General features: G+C 35.6%; 1 protein-coding gene across 9 annotated transcripts in view; it reads left to right on the top strand.

Moving 5' to 3' along the window:
* Positions 1 to 282: 282 nt before the first annotated feature.
* Positions 283 to 21,530, top strand: part of LOC149285916 (sodium channel protein type 2 subunit alpha-like) — a 43,752-nt gene continuing 22,504 nt past the window's right edge. The window contains exons 1-13 of one of the 9 annotated variants that reach the window (XM_089494635.1): positions 283 to 549; positions 5,677 to 5,795; positions 8,362 to 8,451; positions 8,541 to 8,669; positions 10,000 to 10,091; positions 11,077 to 11,331; positions 12,276 to 12,339; positions 13,267 to 13,408; positions 14,207 to 14,413; positions 15,329 to 15,616; positions 16,121 to 16,416; positions 17,719 to 17,849; positions 18,074 to 18,312. In XM_089494635.1, coding sequence (XP_089350761.1) covers positions 283 to 549; positions 5,677 to 5,795; positions 8,362 to 8,451; positions 8,541 to 8,669; positions 10,000 to 10,091; positions 11,077 to 11,331; positions 12,276 to 12,339; positions 13,267 to 13,408; positions 14,207 to 14,413; positions 15,329 to 15,616; positions 16,121 to 16,416; positions 17,719 to 17,849; positions 18,074 to 18,312 — 2,319 coding nt within the window. Of the gene's footprint in view, positions 550 to 5,676; positions 5,796 to 8,361; positions 8,452 to 8,540; positions 8,670 to 9,811; positions 10,092 to 11,076; positions 11,358 to 12,275; positions 12,340 to 13,266; positions 13,409 to 14,206; positions 14,417 to 15,328; positions 15,617 to 16,120; positions 16,502 to 17,718; positions 17,850 to 18,073; positions 18,313 to 21,530 lie in introns of all 9 variants that reach the window. The other 8 variants (XM_089494632.1, XM_089494627.1, XM_089494634.1 and 5 more) reach the window with 8 other exon arrangements.

The following is a 21,530-nucleotide window of genomic DNA, read 5'->3' as shown; positions in this document are numbered from 1 at the left end:
ATATTTGATACATACAATACTTCCCGACATTTCAAACAGCCCAGAAAGAACCCCTACCCTTAAGTAGAATGGTTACTGGGAAGCCCAATACCAAAAAGAGACCAAAAAACAGGGACATTTTTAGGCCTGAATGTCAAAAGTAAGATTAGAGAGGCAGGAAACAAATGTTGTTTTATCTAGAGGCCATATTTGAAATATCATACATTTTACATGTTTTTCTCTTTCTTTTTATAGCACTTTCGTATATAAGAGGCTGATTGGTAATTAGTGCAGGATGAGAAGATGGAGCAGCCACTTATACCCCCACCAGGACCTGACAGTCTACGTCTCTTCACAAGAGAATCTCTTGCTGCTATCGAAAAACGTATCGCAGAAGAAAAAGCAAAGAAGCCACCAAAGGATCGCCGAGATGATGATGATGAAAACGGGCCCAAGCCAAATTCGGACTTGGAAGCAGGCAAAAGTTTGCCGTTTATATATGGAGACCTACCATCCGAAATGGTGTCAGAACCCATGGAAGACCTCGACCCATATTACAGCAACAAAAAGGTAGGGATACTGCAATTCACATTAGGATATTGTAGAATGTAATAAAAACTGATGAGTTGCATGTACCTTAAGCTGTGTTCACACACAAAGCCCAGTCTTGACAGGTCTATAGTACTGTATCTTTCATTAGATGTAACTACAGATGATGACTCTTGATACATTTTATCAGTAATTTCTGATTTTATTTAATGATATACGGTATATACTGTATATATATATATATATATATATATATATATATTTATGGCATGTCAGTAATATGGCTCATGGACTGGATTTATTCAGGGACTGTATGAAAGTAGGAAGAGTTTTCACAAAAAAAAGGACTAAGCTTCTTGTATAAAGTTACAGAACGGAATTGTGTACATATTTATACATCCCACCTACCGAGTGTCAGCATTTTAAATGTATTGCTGAGCAACACGTGAAATGTGTATATTTTGTTGAAAAATTGCTGATGTGGTCACCTCAAAAACGTACACAAGCATTCTCCCTAATGAATGGGACAGTTTGTCAACCCTTGCCTGTAATCCGGTTGGTGTGTTATCTCACGTCAACCTCATAAATATACTTTATATATTAGATATAAGTAAAAGACAGTTTTATAGAATCTTATTTTAATATTTTGTTTATAGAAAGGCAGTTTTTGTAGCTTTTGCTTGAATTTGAAGTTAGCATGCTCCATTTCCTTTAAAATCTTGAGTAAAGGAAGAGAGAGGCATTACTTATACACCATTGTCATTGAATGGGTTAAGTAGAAATAATTTATACTTTCTACTAATGTGTATATGAGAAATAAAATTGCCGGTAAGGGTGTAACAAATGTAAGATTGTAACGAGGCAAAACTTTAACTTTTCGAGCACTGGAGGTCCAGCTCTTTTTTTTTTTTTTACTGGGAGGTGAGGCCAATTTTAGCAGTTTGATACAATCATATTTTGGTGACAATGAATCTTTTTCAGTTCAAGTTAAAGTTAGTCTATTGTCCCTGACTCCCCCCTCTAAAGAACACATCCGAACACATCTCTTCACACCACAAAGATTTTAAGGGATCACTCAGCTATCGTGCAGTTATGTGCATGTGATGGCTTGAGTGTCATTTAAGCTATTCATAAATCTCTAGCTTAAGACAAACTGTGCATTATATCATATGACATAATGCTATTAAGGAAAACAAAGGATAAAACTGTTTTTCAATTTATTTTCTCTGTATATGTAAGGGATAATTTTCTTAAAATGTCTGGCCACTTAGTAAATGTCTCACAAACACACACATACATTATATATACATATTGCCAACAGTTACTATGGTAACCGACAGTTACACTAAGTCTTTGCAAAGGGGTCATGATAATTAAGGGTGCATCTCTGTAAAATGCCCTGGATAACTTTAAAGTGGTAAATTTAATGAAAAATAAATACACAAATTAAGGCTGACTTTTTAGGCCTCTCTTCGGTTATCTTAGAAGTGGGAGTTCACCTTTATGGTCTTCTTTGTTATGCCATCCTATTTATGCCACTGTATTTCAAATACATTTAGAATTCTGTAGCTTTTCTTAAAAAAAAAGCTGACTAGCTGGCGACCCAACTTATTTCTCATGTTCCATGAACTGTAGGTAGGTAGGACAACATCTCTCATGATTAACAAGCCCAACCCCTCTCTAGAATCATAACTCCCACTTACAGGAGGACTAGGCTAATATTCAACAATTGAACGAAAAACCCATTAATGATCCCTGAAAAAGAACTATACTGCTAATCAGAGATACCTTTTCCAATTCTGTTTTAATCTACAGAGATGTTTTGCAGTTATTGAAATATCCTAGAATTACAGTTGCGTGAAAAAAGATCGTTTATCCTCTTTGAATTATATGGTTTTATATATCAGGACATAATAAGAATGATCTGTTCCTTAGCAGGTTTAAGAATGAGGTAAATACAATACAATGACAATACAGTGTCATGATTTATTCTAACAAAAATAAAGCCAAAATGGAGAAGCCATGTGTGAAAAACTAAGTGCACCTTATGATTCAGTAGCTTGTAGAACCACCTTTAGCAGCAATTACTTGAAGCAATCTTTTCTGTATGGCTTTATCAGTCTCTCACATCGTTGTGAAGGAACTTTGGCCCACTCTTCTTTACAACGTTGCTTCAGTTCATTGAGGTTTGCAGGCATGTATTTATGCACAGCTCTCTTAAGGGATTTTCAATCAGAATGAGGTCTGGACTTTCACTGGGCCATTGTAACACCTTGATTCTCTTCTTTTTTCAGCCATTCTGTTGTAGATTTGCTTGTGTGCTTGGGACCATTGTTTTGTTGCATGACTCAATTTCGTCCAAGCTTTAGCTGTCAGACAGATGGCCTCACATTTGACTTTAGTCAACTCCTGTGGCTGCAAAACATGCCCAAATCATCACCCCTCCGCCATCGTGCTTGACAGTTGGTATGAGGTGTTTGTGCTGATATGCTGTGTTTGGTTTTCGCCAAACATGGTGCTGTGCATTATGGCCAAACATCTCCACTTTGGCCTTGCCTGTCCAAAGGACATTATTCCAAAAGTATTGTGGTTTGTTCAGATGCTGCTTTGCAAACCTAACCCGTGCTACCATGTTCTTTTTAGAGAGAAGAGGCTTTCATCTGCCAACCCTTCCAAACAAACTTTTCTAATTGTACTGTCATGGACTTTAACATGCTAACTGAGACCTGTAAAGTCTGAGATGTAACTCTTGGGGTTTTTTGAGTATATTTTGAGTAATCTTTCACACAATTTATGGACTTTAAACTGTTTGGAAATGGCCTTATAACCTTTCCCAGATTGATGGGCAGCAACAATTGCTGATGTCTTTCCTCCTTGGCATTGCGTTAACACACACCTGAGTGCTCCAGACCAGTAACCTGCTAAAACTTCGTATTTTATAGAGGTGGTAACATTTCCTGATGATCAATTAATCAAGGGCATTTGATTAGCAGCACATGTCTGCTGCTAATCATCTTAATTCTTATGGAAGCAATAAGGGTTTACTTAGTTTTTCACACATAGCTTCTCCATTTTGGCTTTATTTTTGTTGAATATATCATGACACGATGTAATATGGCATTTATTGTTGTTCATCTGAGGTTGTATTTACCTAATTTGTAGACCTGCTAAGGAACAGATGATTGTTTTTATGTCCTGATATGTAAAATCATAGAATTCAAAGTTGGTATAGATTCTTTTTAACACGACATGGAATCTGGAGCAGTTTCCCTTTGGGGAGAGTCCTCACTTTCTTGTTTAAGCATCAGAGCTATTGGAAGGATAATTATGGCCCCAAAGGGGGTTATATTTCACTGAAAATGTGCAGTAAAAAGGTGTGTCTTTCCCTTGCCTGTTTTTTTAGCAGGTGCGAGTAACACATTTGCTAGGTTACACATTGTTTTCAAAAGGATTAAAAGGTTACTTGTACTTTGCATGCATGATATTTTGCCTGCTGTACAGATTGCTGGTCATCCTTACATAAACAAATGCTGACACAGCTTCTACAGCTTTTGTCATTCATAAATTCTTTGTCATGCTCAGCAAATCCATGTAGCGACGCAGTGCAAATTTTCTTAGAAGACGCTGATATGGCGTGTGAGCTCACACAATGTACTGAGATGTAATTTGGATAGCATTTGAACTAATACTTTAGCTTAAAAGCATACTTTACATCAGAAAAAATCTATATCTCTGTGGATTTGGTACAATAATTGACTTAGAATTTTAATAAAAGATTTGTGATCTGGGTTTAAGAGTCTTACACTCAAGAAACAGAAGGTTAGTGCTTGGTGCAAGCTTTGTAGTACATTCTGGGTGAGGGTGACCAGCTGTTTCCGTTAACCAGGGACATATCTAAATAATGCATCCTGCTCGGTAGCAACAATTTCTGCAATATAGATTTTCCATATGTCTCTCCGGTTATAGGGGAAATCAATTCTTAAGACATTCCCCACAATGTAAGGTAACAAAACAAGCTCTTTGTGAAATTCCTGGCAATAATGCCGAACTATTAAAAACCTTGTGTGCAGATTCAGTTTAAAAGGCGTCTACTCCCTGCAGCTGTATTTTTGTAATTTTCCAGTATGACAGCTTAAGATTTTTACAACATAAGGCAAAATAGTAGACTTCTGATAAAACAACTGAATATATTTTTGATATGCATCAAACCGGGGGCTCACCACAAACAACTTATAAAACAGGAAAAAATTAATTACAAGCTAAGTTAATATTTTTTGATTAGAAGCTACATATGAGCTTTTCAGTGGATACAAAAATAAGCAGACTAGATTAGCCAGCTAAGTAAAAATGTTTACCTGTATAAATTTGTTTTTGTGTTCTAATTCTTTAAATTATTTCAAATAATATCGGTAAATAGATTTTGGTGCTTGGTAAACTAAACATAAACCCTTAAAACTTTGCAAGTTGATGATTAATTCACTAACCAACTGATATTGATAATATAATAATATTATAGGCACCATTGTTAAAAGAGGTGGGCTAGTAACATTTAACCTTTGATAATGGCCTATCAAGTGGCCCCATAAAAAATAGCTTTGACAGATTGTGTTCTCAGTGTGCACTAGCCTGTCCAGTCCAAAATAGATTTGTAGAAAAGGAATCTATAGGAAAACCATTAAAAAAATGTACAGAATACATAGAGTCATCGTATGAATGTTACCTAAAGTCTTACTTAAGACACCCTAATGGCCACGTATAGAACTGCAAATAAATAATGTTTTAGGTAGGGCTTATTCATCCCCTGTTAAGGGGTTCCTTGATTGCAAAGAGTTCCTTACTGTGCTGTAAAGATCTTGGGAATCATTATAGGCTAAGGGGGTACTTCCAAAGGTTTACATTTTACATAATGTATAATAATAAATAATTACATTTTGAAGAATATCACGAAATGTTAATAAATAGAAATGTTTAAGTATACTTAACAAACCATTTCTGTCGGCAGTCGAAAATCAACATAGAAGGGATACTCTAAAGCTAAAGTAGTTTCTTTGACCGGGCAAAATATATACCCTTCGTAGCCATGACATATAATATAGTGTTTGTAGTAATGCATATTTACTAACATATTTTTCTTCTGTTTTCTTCTAGACCTTTATAGTATTGAATAGAGGGAAGGCAATCTTCCGCTTCAGTGCCACATCTGCCTTGTACATTTTAACTCCTTTCAACCCTCTTAGAAAAATATCTATAAAGATTTTGGTACATTCATATCCTTTTATATGTTCAAATAATTGAATTATGCGTTTCTTGATATTCTAATGCTATCATTGTTTATTGAAGACAACCGTGACATGTGGGTTCCCACTTTTCCACTCTTTTCCAGGTAGACTTAGTGGGGCCTTCCTACACTTTATACCCTTGCCCCATCCCACATTAAATATATGTCAGGTGTGGATAAATAAGGTGTATTCCAAATCACGGACCCACCAGTTATTCTGATGATAGTCAAAAAAGTTCAAAAAAACCAACAGCTCACATTTCTGTTGAGAAAGACGACATTGAACCTGGGATTATGGAATGATCGTGCATACTCCATAGTTAGCCACTTCCACCAGTTTAGTATATATAAATGTTTTAAGCTGGTTAGAATAGCTAGAGGTTATGTCGAAGCAAGACGTTTCATGCTGGAATATATTAGATTTACAGAAGAAGAGACAGGAGATCTAAATGCAAAATATTGTATTGCTGATGTCTTAGAAGCTGCATTATTGTATCATAGGAGTGTTATCCACCAAAATAGGCAATGTTATGTTCTCTATTTAACATCAAGTTCTTTAAAAGATTTGCATTAACCTGTGATGCAGGGGCTGGTTTGTCTCCTTTTCCAACTTCTATATTTTACAGTTGTTTAGATCACATAAATATGGTAAACTATGTCATATATCAGAACCGTCTGTTCCTTGTGGGCAGTGTGGATAATGGGCAGACTAGGAATCTCACAGGATCTCTCCAATTGAGCTATAAAAGCATATTTGCTTTTGACATCATTTCCCACCTAGTCACATTCCGATGTTCTGCCTCAGTTCATGATAAGAAGGTGAGATGAGTGCTTTTAGCCATGCTTTGTCCTCCTTTTGGCATGATGCCCAACCAAGGTGTGCTGGTTTGGGCAACTAGCTTCTTGTTCTCAGGAAATGCATAATTATTACCCCCATTATGTTATCTCTTCATGTAGGTACCTGCATATCATTTCTCAAGATACACTTCACAGATTAAATGTATTCGATAAATGCTGTCCACTAGCTCCCACAGAATGCAGCTTTCATGAGATGTCCATTAAACTAAACATGTCCAGAATACTTATACTAATTGACAAACAAAATAATAATCTATAAGTAGTTTGAATAAATCAATATAGTTAATATATCATATACAATATAAGCGATCAGTCTTTTTTCATTTGTTTAAACACTTTTAGTATTCTTACATATTAGAGATCATATTAACATTGCTTAGAATTACTTCCTGGCATTAAAAGGGTTGCACCTGTAGCAATTCCAGGTTCCCTGGAGCTGACATCAGAGTTTAGGTTAGAGACATGTATTTGTTTCTATGTATTTGTATTTATTTGCATGCTTTTTTGTCAAGGTCAACAATTCATATGACATGCAAATATATCTCCTTCCTGTTTGCAGTCAGGGTGCCTGACATCTATACAAACGTAATCAAGGATGTCATTCATGTAAATCTTTCTGTACAATACAGTCTGCATGTTTGTGCTTGTTTTATAAACAAAAAACGCAAATACTTTTTGTTTTATTGTTGATACTTTTTAGTAGCTGAAAATAAATGCTATTCATACACTTTATTTTTACTGCCATATAACAATTCTAATACAGTTATAAAGCAAAACAAATAAATATTACATGTATTTGGCAATAGGTATGCTCCTCAAGAATCATAACGTAGAATACACACATCAAATAGCATACCGCATCTCAAGATTATACTTACTTAGATTACACATACTAGTGTATGTTCCAGTCATTAAAATGACATGCATTTCTCTCTCTTTCCCTATTTGTTCTTTCTTTCTTTCTTTCTTTCCCTTTTGACTTTCGTTTGGTTTCTCTTTCTTTTGCCTCACACCAAACGCAATCCAGCAGACTCCACCTCTCACACAACACTCTGTGAGAGGTTTGCAATGGCAGTGAATTGAAATATGGAACTGTATTAGTTAATTAGTCCCGATATTAAACTAAAATGGGTTGAGTTAAGTTGCTGTCAACTGTGCAGTTAAGTTCATTTTCAGGTGAAAGACCATCCTAAAACAGTTTGAAACATGGTGTGCTTTTGCAAGACACTTCAGATTTCCAAGCACTGTCCTGGCAAGCTGCCGCAATGGGCTAATGGAGGTCTGTGCCATATGGCCATCTCGAGACTCATTGCAGCAGAGGTGGCTCTTTTGGTAAGTGGAGTGGAAGGGCACACCAACACAGTGGCCCACATTTAGATACTTCAAATGTTAAGTATGCCATTGTCTGTCCAAAACAGGCTACTTATAAAACTCAAAAAAGGAGCATAGGCATCTGCAACCGCTGTGAAACTGCCACACAGTTTGGTCATGATGCCCTTATAGCATGTGGGATTGCTAGTACAACAGACAAAGTGAGAAGAACGCTTCTGGTAGTCCCTATAATCTTCATATCAGAGCAGAATATAAGGGCAGTTACCTGCATACTTCCCTTGGCAGGCTCCATACGTTTTTTCCATTTTGATAATTTTGTGGTATACCATGGACTTCGTATGTTCTATTCCTTAACAACAATATACATTATTCAGCATGCTCATTATGTTCACTATTTTGACCAACTGTGTGTTCATGACAATGAGCAGCCCTCCCGAATGGACAAAGAATGTAGAGTAAGTCAATTTTAAACTCTATTTAGAAATTTCCGTTTAATGAATCATTAGCACAATCCAATGGAAAGTATTCTCGCTATTAACTACAGATACACCTTCACGGGAATTTATACCTTTGAATCTCTTATAAAAATCCTGGCCAGAGGTTTTTGCTTAGAAGATTTCACTTTTCTACGAGACCCATGGAACTGGCTGGATTTCAGTGTCATTGTCATGGCGTAAGTATTCTATGTATACTTTTAAGATAAAGTGAACATACTCTATTATATAGATTTTTTACGTATTGGCTTTATGAGGAAACTGAACTGCTATAGTGGCATTCTACTTAGGTATTATGGTGCATTCCAATGATCCCACTATAGTATTATAGAAAGTGAGTTATACAGTTCCGTTGGGTGTACTCCTATGGTTGACTGCCTACCATTCAACTTCCATAATCAAGCTACTGGAATGATAATTATAATACTAATTTTGTGACACCTTTAATGGATAACTGAATTGCATTAGATTGCAAACTTATGAGTCTAAGTAGGTATCTCTATTAGTAATATTACACTAACCAGTGTGGTAGCTTCTAATAACATGGGTATATAGGTACTTCCGATTACCCATGTCAGTATAGCCCATAAACTACCTATATTTATACAGTCACTTAGTTGTCCCTTAGTTTCTTTTTTTGGTGGAAAAATTATATATCCAGAAATGTTTCCTCATCATATAAAGGGTTACTAATGTTGCTTTTACTTTCATTGATATGATAAAGTACTTAAATTATATAAATTTTAGCTATCTATTCTAGCTTTTTATTCCATCTATCCGTATATCTATTCCATCATCTATCGATCAATCTATCTATTTACATATCTATTTACTTTTCTATCTTATCTATCTGTCTATCTATCTTATCCTATCTATCTATCTATCTATCTATCTATCTATCTATCTATCTATCTATCTATCTATCTATCCACCCAACAAACCTTGTATTATCCAGGATAACCCAAAATATTTATCCTTATAGTACTATAGTACAGTAAAAATTCAGTTTATACCTGATTATAGCAGAGAAGAGACAAGATTCGGTTTCAACAGATCTCACAGGAATTGAGTAGGCTTCCTTGAGAAAAGGAAGGGTAGCCCATTAAGTCCCAAAATATGAGTCCCTGATTGGCTCGCAAATACTTTTGGTTGTGGTTTGATAAAGAAGCCGATACCACACCTTTAAATTTCTCTTCATTATTATATTTAACCTCACGGGCGAAACTTGGTTTAAAGTAAATCGTCACTATCATAATACCGAAAAAGGTCTGTCTTAAAGACCTAAGCAAATATCCTGAATAACTCTGATTTAATTCTACAGGTATGTAACAGAATTTGTAAACCTAGGCAATGTTTCAGCTCTTCGAACTTTCAGAGTATTGAGAGCTTTGAAAACTATTTCTGTAATTCCAGGTAAGAAGTAATTGATGTGAGGTGCTAGGTCCCTTGTACATCCAACTGTTTCTTTGTGTCTGTCATTGTGTTTGTGTGTGAACTCCCCTATTACAGATATGTGACAGAGTTTGTGGACCTGGGCAATGTCTCAGCATTGAGAACATTCAGAGTTCTCCGAGCATTGAAAACAATATCAGTCATTCCAGGTGAGAGCCAGGTTAAACACGTAGGCTGAATTTTTTTCCTTTTTGTTTTTGCTCCATCTGCCTTTTTTCACATTGTGAGCACAAAGCCTTGTTGCTTGCCATTGCAATGAAAAAAAATATAACAAATCAACTAAATAAAAAGCACAAATCCATAGCAATTGCCTAATTTCCAACGGATTTTGTGCTTTTTAGCATTTTTAATATTTTCATTTTTTTTTTAAAATCAGCCTTGGAGTTTAACAAATCCTTGCATGGAACATCACTATATATGCCCAGCCTGCGTGATGTTTGTTTTTGTTTGATTAATTTTTTTTTATGTTTCACATCAGACTAACCTAAATGTGTATACCCTTTTTTTTCTGGTTATTAATCCACGGGACTTCCTTTCATCCCAGACAATGCTTCGTGTTATTAATTCATGCTGAATCAATGAACCATCTTCACTATAATGCAAAAAGAAAATGTACTTAAAAAAAAAAAATAAAAAAAAATACATAGTATAATGTAACAACAGCATGGGCATTGCATGGGAGGTTAATTATTGTTTAAATATATGATTGGCATTTATGAAATGGCTGCAGTTTTATAATATACATAAAATTTTATAACTCTATCTACCTGTCGCGATGGAACTATAACTGTATGTTATAAAATTGTCACCAAAAAGTTTATGGTATATAGATGCAATTATTTATGCAACTGCTATGAGTATGAAGAATACTTCACGTATGGCATGAAGAGCAAGATAACTTGTTTTCCTATAAAACAAGTATTTTTTTTTTTCAATTTTAGGCCTTCATTTTCATATAATTTTATTGAATAACTAATCGTTATTCTGTCATTTTCGCCACCTGCTAATTTTCCATCGGATACAACAATATCACTGACATGAATGTTTATTTAGGCTTATGCATGGTTAACATACTTCTTATGTTAAAGTAAAGTCCTTTAATAACATTGAGTAACACGTGCCCATTTTCCCTAGGGCTGAAGACTATTGTTGGGGCGCTTATTCAGTCGGTTAAGAAGCTTTCAGACGTCATGATTCTCACAGTGTTCTGTCTGAGTGTATTTGCACTAATAGGGCTACAACTTTTCATGGGACACTTAAGAAACAAATGCGTGAGGTGGCCCCCAGAGTATGAAGCAAATATTACTTCCTATTTTAATGATAGTGCTGGTATCTTTATAAATGTAACATTAAATCCGTTTGACAAAGCAGAGTACATCCTGCAAGATAGTAAGTATTTTTCTTAAATTCCACATGTACTTTATAATTTTATTTTTGTTGTTATGAACAGTCATAATAGTGCTACAGTATCTGCCGGTGCTTTATAAATAAAAATGTATTTTAATGTCTAATCCAACCTGCTTTCTTGAAAACAAATTTGCACGAGAGGCACCTTGAACAAGAAGCATATTGAATATGAAATATATGTGTTTTTTAATGCTTGGTGGTTTAGTAGTTAATTCACTTTTATACTTTTTTAATTATAATCCAATTCCATCTGAACAAACCAGAGAGAATAATTATAAACAGGGGTGCATTATTATTTTTGTATAAGTATAAGTGTTTTACTAGTATTTTATTTATATTAGTATTTAAGTATATTTTCTGTACAGTACCTTTGCATCTAAGGCCAGGTCTCTACCATAAAGGTTGTTGAAAACGAATGCGTTTCTATTCCCCACATTTACATATTATATTATATATTAAGGCAATTTTCTAACTGTTATTGTATTATATAGTCCAATTAATAATAAACATATCTCATATTATAAACCTAGACCACTGCACTAATAACTACTCATTTTGCTACTTTCTGTTTTGCTGCATATGAAATCTTCAACGATCTAAAAAATAATTATTATCAAAATAATAGTTCATACAAATAATATATGTGTGGTTAGCTTTTTTGGCACAGATGCTTCGTTAACCTAAGATATCAAGCTGTTTTTCTGAAAAACAACCAGAAAAAATATATTGACTTGAAAAGTCCATGACGCTAATTGATGAAGTAACTCTTCATGTACTTGAATGCGATCAATGTATCCTATACTGCGATGTCATAACATCTTTCCCATATGATGACTTGCATCGTCAGCTTTCTGCTTATTTTGCATGCAAAAAAATGACACAATATATTTATTACTCTTTTTATTTTTTTTTGCTTTTCTAAACAGAGAATTTTTATTTTTTGGATGGGCAGAGGGATGCCCTTCTGTGTGGTAACAGCTCAGATGCAGGGTAAGTGGAAAAAAAATAACATTTTATTATTAGCAAAAATTTTGTACTGACCCATTGTTGGTGGTAATCCTGTTGCCCTGTTACACTGGCAGATTGGTCTAAACTGTTACTTCTGTACTGCCAAGCCTGCCAGTTACAGACATAGCCCCGCCCACACAACCCCGCCCTCTATTGAAGCCACTCCAGGAAGTCTGCCCAGGGAAGTTCCTGTCTATAGTCATCTGCGGAGAGACAAAGTGCTTAGGGTTCCGAAATAAAGACACTGAGAATGTTGTAATACAGTAGGGCCGCATGACCAAACTGTGTCTAAAAAGAAAATGGCGAGTTTTGACGTTTAGCACTGATAGAGCTGTGATTTGCTGATCTGACAAAACTGATTAATATGGACTGTATTTATAACAATACAAGTCTATTACGAACACTCTAAAATGTCTGTTATTATATAAGTATAGTGTTGTATGACAGCATTCTATTGAGTTATTTTTTAAATAAATTTCTTCCCTTCTGTAATTATTTTGTGATTTTTTACACCATTCCTTTTTGAACATTGGGTTAAGAACCACTAATTTTACCAGGATGAGTGCTGCCAAGCTCAGCTAATTGGCAAGGTCTGCTTATATGGCTTAAATATATAATGGCAGTATAGCTTGCTACATTAAATAGGCTACTTTCTTTAGAGATGGCTGACCTATATCCCAATAAGTGGTAAATTGTTTCATAATTATTATCCAGGGGATATACCTTATCCCTAAATTATGGTTCCTATTTACAAAAGAGTGGAAAGCTATTATGTTCAATTATATTGGCTCTGTGTTGCAAATATCACTTTTTGTAAGTTAAGTGGCTATTTGTAGTGTATTTGGAATAACAAAAAAATCATGGAGCATATAATTTACACCATATTTCATGTTTCTTTTTTTAATACAGTCAATGCCCAAAAGGATATGTGTGTATGAAAACTGGACGAAATCCAAATTATGGTTACACAAGCTTTGACTCATTTGGCTGGGCTTTCCTGTCTCTTTTTCGACTAATGACTCAAGATTATTGGGAAAATCTTTACCAACTGGTGAGCATATGGTGTTGTGGATAAATATATTTTTAACCGAATGACATATTTGACTGATAGCCTGTGTATACTTGAGTTAAACATATGCACAGAAGAAGAACAGATCAGATGCAAGAAGGGAGTAGGATGGAGCAGATATACAGTATGATGTAGGGGAAAGAAATAGGCAAAGGAACAAGAAAGGAGATTTAAGATAGAAAGTCTGCATCCATCAAACAGTCATATTGATCCATCCATGGGGTTTCTCTATCTGTCTTAAGTGATAAATGATCTCCTATGGGAGCCGACAGCCCTAAGATTACAAAAGCAAATGGAATTTTTTTTCCCGTTTACCCAGTAGAGTTTCCTTCTTCACGTGTTTCTTCATCTTGCACCTCGCTACATTGAGCGGTTTTGTGAAAGATTAATCCTGAAATATTTACGCTTTAGTGCACGCTTCTTACAGTTGTGTAGCAGCAATATACACCATATACAGTACAATCAAAGGCAACGATGGACTAAATAAAAAGTTATAAAGTAGACCATGAAAGCCTCAGCCCTTTCTTGACACTCGGAAAAAGACAGCTTAATACTATGCATACTGGTAACTTTGCTTGCATAAAAAATCTTTTTTATGTTAGTTTTTTTTAATTCTAAGTGTTCCAGGCGCAACCATAATATATAAACTGTATATATAAAAAATAAAGTGTCTCCGATGAATGTAAAAAAAAAGAAAAAAGTTATCTTCATATATTCTGCTGCAAATAAAAGAAATCTGTAAAAAGACAAAAATAAAAATGCAAGAATGCTTTTCCCCAGACCCTAAGAGCTGCCGGTAAAACCTACATGATCTTTTTCGTGTTGGTGATTTTCTTGGGCTCCTTCTACTTGGTCAACTTGATTCTGGCTGTGGTTGCTATGGCTTATGAAGAACAAAACCAGGCAACACTGGAGGAAGCTGAACAGAAGGAAGCAGAATTCCAGCAGATGCTGGAACAACTGAGAAAACATCAGGAAGATATCCAGGTGGTACAAACTTTAATGAGCTGTCTTATTAAAAATGAAAAAAGTATCTGAATGTTGTCACAAGCAATGCAGAAATTCAATTAGGTAGAGAGGTCTCCTAACATTATGGGGCACAACTGCTGTTAGGGACAGTAAGTTTGTTCAGTTCAATATGTCAGCTCTTTTAAAACAGTTTCCACCTACTAACCATACCTGGGACCTGTCCTAGGTCTCAGAGTCACTCTCCTCTTTCTCTGGACAAGAGAGCGGCGTGTATCCATGCTCACTCCCAATCCAATTCCCCTCCCATTCCTAACCCATTTAATGCTATCTAGGGTTAACCCCACCCCTGTCTGCAGCTATTCCCACCCAGCCCATGGCTAACCACACCCCCTGTGTGGCTAGCCCCACCCCTGTGGATAACATTACTTAACACAAATATCTCTCAGAATGAACTCCTGACACCGCTTACTGTAGGTCATCTCCGTTCCTATTTAAATATGTGAGAGAAGGTAGCGTTTGCTATTCTCCTAAATTAAGTAATGTGAAAAATATGGTATTTTTCATCTATTATAGTTTAGGCTTCTTCTTGTGTGATAGAATGAGTTGCATTATTATTACATATGCATATTACTCTTAACTGTGGGGAAGAAAAATGTATTCTGGCCCTATTCCAAAATCCATGCATACCTCAATTATGGTATTGCTCAGCACTTGGTTATTTAAAACCAGTGGCTTTGTAACCTTGTAGATATTCATGACTTTGGAGTCCCACAGTAAACATTCTTTAAAGAAAAGTGAATTCTGTAAAATTGGCCTATGTGATTATTTACATTTGTCTAATTTCATTGACTACCAATACTGTTTTGTGTTTATTACATTTGAAAAATCTTTGTAGTATTGCAGTTTAGAGTTATATTTCTTGTCATATGGTAGGCAGCGGCAGCAGCAGCAGAAGCCATGGCAGGATCCAAAGAGTTTAGTGGTGGAACAGGTTATGGTGGTCTCTCGGAGAGCTCTTCGGAAGCCTCAATGCTAAGCTCAAAAAGTGCCAAGGAAAGGAGAAATAGAAGAAAAAAAAGAAAACAAAAGGAGCAGGGAGATGGAGATGATGAAAAATTCCACAAGTCAACATCAGAGACTAGCATTAAAAGGAAAGGTTTCCGTTTCTCCATTGAAGGAAACAGGTTGACCTACGAAAAGAAATACTCTTCCCCATGTGAGGTACCGTTGCCTTTCTTTACTTTGACATAGCTAAAGCATTATGGTCGTATAAGTAGGTTCAATATAGGATTATGATCCTAGTAGGATAGAAAGGGTTCATCTGTAGTACAAAATATATACATCATGATAACAAAGAAATGTAAACATTATATTTTCCTTCAAAAGTAATAAAAAGTGCCATATTTTCAAAGATGGCTTAACCAATTTATTTCATTGACCATTAGGTGCATCATCGGTAATGCCAATAATGATGATAGTAACAGCAATAATAATAATAATAATCAGATTCTACCTAGCAGGAAATGTTAATGCCTACTAAACATTATGTTAATACTTAATAAGAAGTCATCTCTGATTCAGAGTGGATGGCTACATACATTTAAGATGTGAAATATCAGTAATTATACATAGTTCAAGTAATATTCCACTATTATGTTGTTCTAAATATCACATTATTACTTAAAATATTTAAATATTTGTTTGTTTTGTGTTTTCTTTTAACAGTCATTACTTAATATTCGAGACTCCATGTTTTCCCCAAGGCGCAATAGCAGAACCAGCCTCTTTAGCTTCAGAGGCCGTGGGAAGGATGTTGGTTCGGAAAATGACTTTGCAGACGATGAACACAGCACCTTTGAGGACAACGAGAGCAGAAGGGGTTCCTTGTTTGTACCACACAGACATGGGGAACGGAGGAACAGTAACATTAGTCAAGCCAGCAAGACATCAAAAACCATGCCAGTGCATCCAGTGAATGTCAAGTTGCACAGCACGGTGGATTGCAATGGAGTGGTCTCCCTGCTTGGTGGTCCATCTGGTCCAACCTCGCCTGCTGGACTACTTCTGCCAGAGGTGATAATAGATAAACCAGCTTCTGATGACAATGTAAGGAAGTTTCAAATAGTTAAGGCATGGTAGCCTTTTCCCAGTGTCTCCATAAGGAACGCTCTTTGGTTGGTCAAGCATTGGAATGTGCCTGCTTTTGCAATGCCAATAATGTACTAACAGGAACAGTTCTAAATTAAAATATATCTCTATCAGACTAACAATTAATACTCTGAAACATGCAGTATGAACAAAATTATGTCAGCTAAATTGATACACCCCAGGCATGACAATATATTTTAAGATAAACTAAAATCTAATACACGAGCACATACAATATATACATGCAGACACACATATGTAATTCCTTCTAAGCAAACCAATAATTCTTAAAATGTCTTAAAATCTCAAAAGAATTAATTAAAATATAATCTAAACTATTGTGTTTTGGATGTAGTAAGACTGGTTTATGCGCTAGTTTTAGCGTTTAAGGAGGATCCTTAGAAAATCCCCATTACCTTATTGTAAAGAACTTCTTATTTTTGTACAGTTCTATATTGAGAAGTAAGTTACTGGCCAAGTTTTTAAACTAATTTTAGACTTTCATTTTAAATGGTAAATACATTTATTTTTCAAGACGTTTGTTGCAAAGTTTGGCATTCACAACTATCTTTGATGCTAGAAACAGAAGAAAATATTGTTTCATGAACCAACAATCAGTACATTGTATGGTTCATGTTCTACACCATTTAGAAATCTAGAAATTGATTCAATAATGTTGGGCTTGCCTTATTGAGAGCCAGCTATAAGCTTCAATCTGGAGAACTCTTTGGAACCTGAGTTCCAAGCATGGTCTTCTGAATACTTAAGCCCTCATGAAAGTGATGCCTCAGTGTCACATATGACACATGTGACACAATAAAATAACACAATACAATATAAGCAGTTATTTTGCATAAAGTTGGACGTCCTACATAAGTAGTATATAACCAGTAAACCAGAATAACCACATGCAACTCTTTCTTTCACCTTTCTCTCTCTATATATACTCCTTTCTGAACGTCTTTTGCATGTATTCAGCTAAACAGACAATTTACCTTTTCACTACCTCTGGCACCCACACCTTTATTACATCCAAAAGAACAAATTAGTTAGAAAAAAGCACGCAATGCAAAACAGCTATATATCTTGCACTGAGCATGTCCCCTTACATTAGCAGAATTAATTTTAAAATTACAATATAAAGTATTTTCTATAATAACTTTCATTACTCAATAGGGCGTCAACACGGAAAATGAATTGAGAAGGAGGCTGAGTTCCTATCATGTTTCCATGGACTTTCTGGAAGATCCTATTCTGAGACAAAGAGCCTTGAGTATTGCTAGCAATCTGACTAATACAATGGAAGGTATGTGTCAAAGGACCACTTGTATCTGTCAACCATAAGATTCCCATTTGAGAAAACAGTATTGAGTTTTCAAGTTAAATATTAAGCAATTCTGGAGCAAAATGCTTATGTTTCCAATCCACCATAAAAAATTATGGAATGCTTCTGTTCATTAATATTGTTTTTACTCTGGGTTTTTACTCTAGCATTTTGTATTGCATTTATCTGTAATATTCTTTTCACAGAACTTGAGGAGTCCAGAGGAAAATGCCCACCATGCTGGAATAAATTTGCCAACACGTACCTTATCTGGGAGTGCTGTGACTGCTGGTTAAAATTAAAACGTGTGCTCTACATGATTGTGATGGATCCATTTGTTGATCTAGCTATTACTATCTGCATTGTTTTAAACACATTGTTTATGGCCATGGAGCATTACCCAATAACCGAAGAATTTAATAGTTTCTTAAATGTGGGAAATTTGGTAAGTTGCACCAATCATGTTTTTCAAAATACTATCTAGATAACGAGTTAGCCAGAAAACGGGAGGGCAAGTTTTCACCATGAGCTGAGCCCAGCCATATGCTAGTCATGTTAGTCATGTCCATAGAAAATAAAATTAGCATATAAAGCACCTGGTCAGGGTAGAGACATTGCCTCCAGTCTTTTATTATGTGACACGTTCCACGTGGAATTGCTCATAAAGCATGCACAATTATTAAAGTTTCTGGTATTTTTTAATTCAAAGCAGTCAAATGGGAAAATTCCCATATTTGAATAATTCTAAAGGTAAGGTTACCTGAAGCTCACCCAATTTTGTAAGAGTAACCTTGCAAGGAGTAGTGTATGTGGGTGGGGATAACCCTATGCTATAATTGCCTTTAGTGGATTTGGAGTAGGGAGCAAGTGGGTAGGAGTAGGCAGACAGTGGACAGGCCAAATATGCTTTCAAAAACAAGACAATATACAATGCATATTTGGTGTAAGCAGGATAATTACAAAGTGCTCTCAATATGCTTTGTGAAGTATGCACTGACTTTGGAAACATGTAGTCTTATTTGCTCAATGTATTTTGAAATTCGGACTATGCAGATTTTTTGCCATTAGCTATGCATATTTTAAGAAGTGCCTTTAAGTGTTATCAAAATAATTTCCAGTGCAGTAAATATCTAATTTGTTTAGAAATGAAAAGCTTGTAGAACATAAGAACTTGATTTTAGATTGATATACTTTGGAGCACACTATGGATGACCCAAGTCATTCAGTGTTGCACTGAATGTTACATTTTAGTGCTATGGATCACCTTATCCTAATCAAAAAATCTCTTTCATACAAAAATAAACCTTTTTATTTTACCACAGACCCCTTTTGAATTCAGAGGGCCCCCCTGTTTTACATTATGCATTGCCTGGGCATATTGTGGAATTACAGCTGCAATGAAGCCCCACTACGAGCTTACTGCTTGTACAGGACAAAATAAGAGACACGTAAAGAAGAAAGCAGGGTTTTATATGTGCTGCGTTGTATTGATATAAAATTGCATCAACATACCATAGAACAGGGTGGCAATAACTATACCTGGAAACTCTCCAGGTCCAGGGTCTCCAGGTGCAGCCCTGCTTCCCCGGGTCTCCAGGTCAGTTCCTTCTTTCTCCGGGCAGGAAGCAGCATTCGGTCATGCCCACTCCCCACCTGCTTCCTGGTTATTTACCGCCCACTTCCCTCTCTCTCTCTCCACCCACTAGAGGTTGCGTGGTGCTAGCACTTCACAAAGACACTTCCCAAAGAGAAGGAGAGCTCCTGTAGCCTTCCCAGGGACTTTCCCAGATATGGCTATAACACTATATCCTTTAAGCAGTTTCTTTTTTTACATCCACTCTATTCCTGGTGTATTCTTGGAAAGTGTTTTCTTTTTGGTGTGAGTCTGAGATCTTAGTTATTGCCCATATATCACCTGGTAGAACAACAAAAAAAATGTCATCTATACCCTTCTACATGACACAGTAGTCTCTGTTAGGGAGGTAATCATGAGACTAGGGCACTGGGTTATAATTACCCTGGAAATGTATATATTATTATTTTTTAATTATGTGAGTATCAGGTTTACAGTTTATGTCTTGACATTCTGTGAGTACTTTTTCTAAATGCAAATTGTATAAATGTAAACTACCTAAAACTGGATTACAGAGAGAATGACCAATGAGACATTATAGCCACATATATGTTCCTCTGAGATATATGTTCCGCAATCTAATTCTGGAATTCATAGTTTGAAATGACCGGTATTTACAGCCGATAAACAGTGAAACAAAAGTAAAAATGGGAGCTAGTCTTGTCCACCAGTTTTCCATACCATGTGTGTTACTGTCTGAAAACAGTCTACATGCTAAAATATGCAAAAAACTAATTATTTTGAATTTATATCAATCTATGGTTTATGCACCAGTCAATTTAATAATGCATAGAAAAATGTTCCTGGTGCAAAGTTTGGTTGTATCGCCATACCTAGTATGCTGCCTCTTTTTTTCCACTCCTTTGTGGAAACACAATATTCATAGAATAAAATCTGGTGGTTTCACTTGAAAATAATTAAAGAACAATTTTAGTGCAAGGTACGTCAGTCATAAGAACGTTCTACTGGTATCTTAAACTATTGTTCCAAAAATTGCTCTTTGTAAATATTGCTCGCCTTGACTAATAAAAGAGCAACTTTTATTGTAGAGTTGGGTAGTAAAAAGAAAGCATTCGAAAGATAATTAAGAGCATTCTAATGCTTGATCTTTATTTCAAAATTCAACTACACAATTGTCACAGCTTACATCCTCATTACTAATAAATCCTTTCAAATTCATAACTAATGCTATGATATAATAAGAATTTATTTGGCCCGTAGAACTGCCATGACTTCTTCCGGATTATCCTGAATCCTTCATGAAACTTTTCAATTTCTCATCAGCCAGAAAGATTTTATGTTGCTTTTTATCCTTTTATACCAAAGCCATGAAAAATTAATATGCTGCAGTGCACTTTGTGTGCTATATAATTAGCAACTACACTTTGGCTGAGATTGTCAATTACATTGTTTTCTCTGTTTTGCGTACTTAGAAAAGATAAATTATTAAGCGCATAGTCATTTAGTGCTTTACCTCTGGAAATACTGGGTCCATGGGCCTACGCATCCTAATGCATTTAAACAGCTACCTATGGCAGCTTTACCTAATTAACGGTGCTACGTAATAAGCCTAAGCCCAATTTTTACTAATATTTTCAAATAATCTTTCAAACTGTGCACTCAATCGGATGATATCTGCTTATCTGTCCATCTGTCCTTCCATGCGTAATAAGGCCGTTGATACCAAGACTGGAAGAGTCTCTGTTATGGTTTTCACTACCTGATAATCGTTAGGACAGCAGCTTTTTCTCAGGTTACGAAATGTAACGATATTTAGTGACATCTTACTTTAGAAGCAGAAAAAATGGAGAGTTCCACTTAAAATTTCCCAAAATGAAGATACCCATCCTCTCAAACTTTTCCTGAACGATTGAATGCGTGTTATAAGATATATCCAAGGAGATGAATGATTAACAATAAACATATTGTATATTTGAAAAACAGTTTGTGCTGCCTGGAATTTCAGTACGATTTAAGTAGTTAAATAACTTATTATGAATTAGCCCCATACCTGGGAACTGTTCAGGTCT

Source organism: Sceloporus occidentalis, unplaced genomic scaffold, assembly GCF_023333645.1.
Source record: "Sceloporus occidentalis isolate IW3139 unplaced genomic scaffold, rSceOcc1.0.p SCAF_74, whole genome shotgun sequence".
Taxonomy (NCBI): Eukaryota; Metazoa; Chordata; class Lepidosauria; order Squamata; family Phrynosomatidae; genus Sceloporus; species Sceloporus occidentalis.
This window is presented reverse-complemented; position numbering and strand designations above follow the sequence as displayed.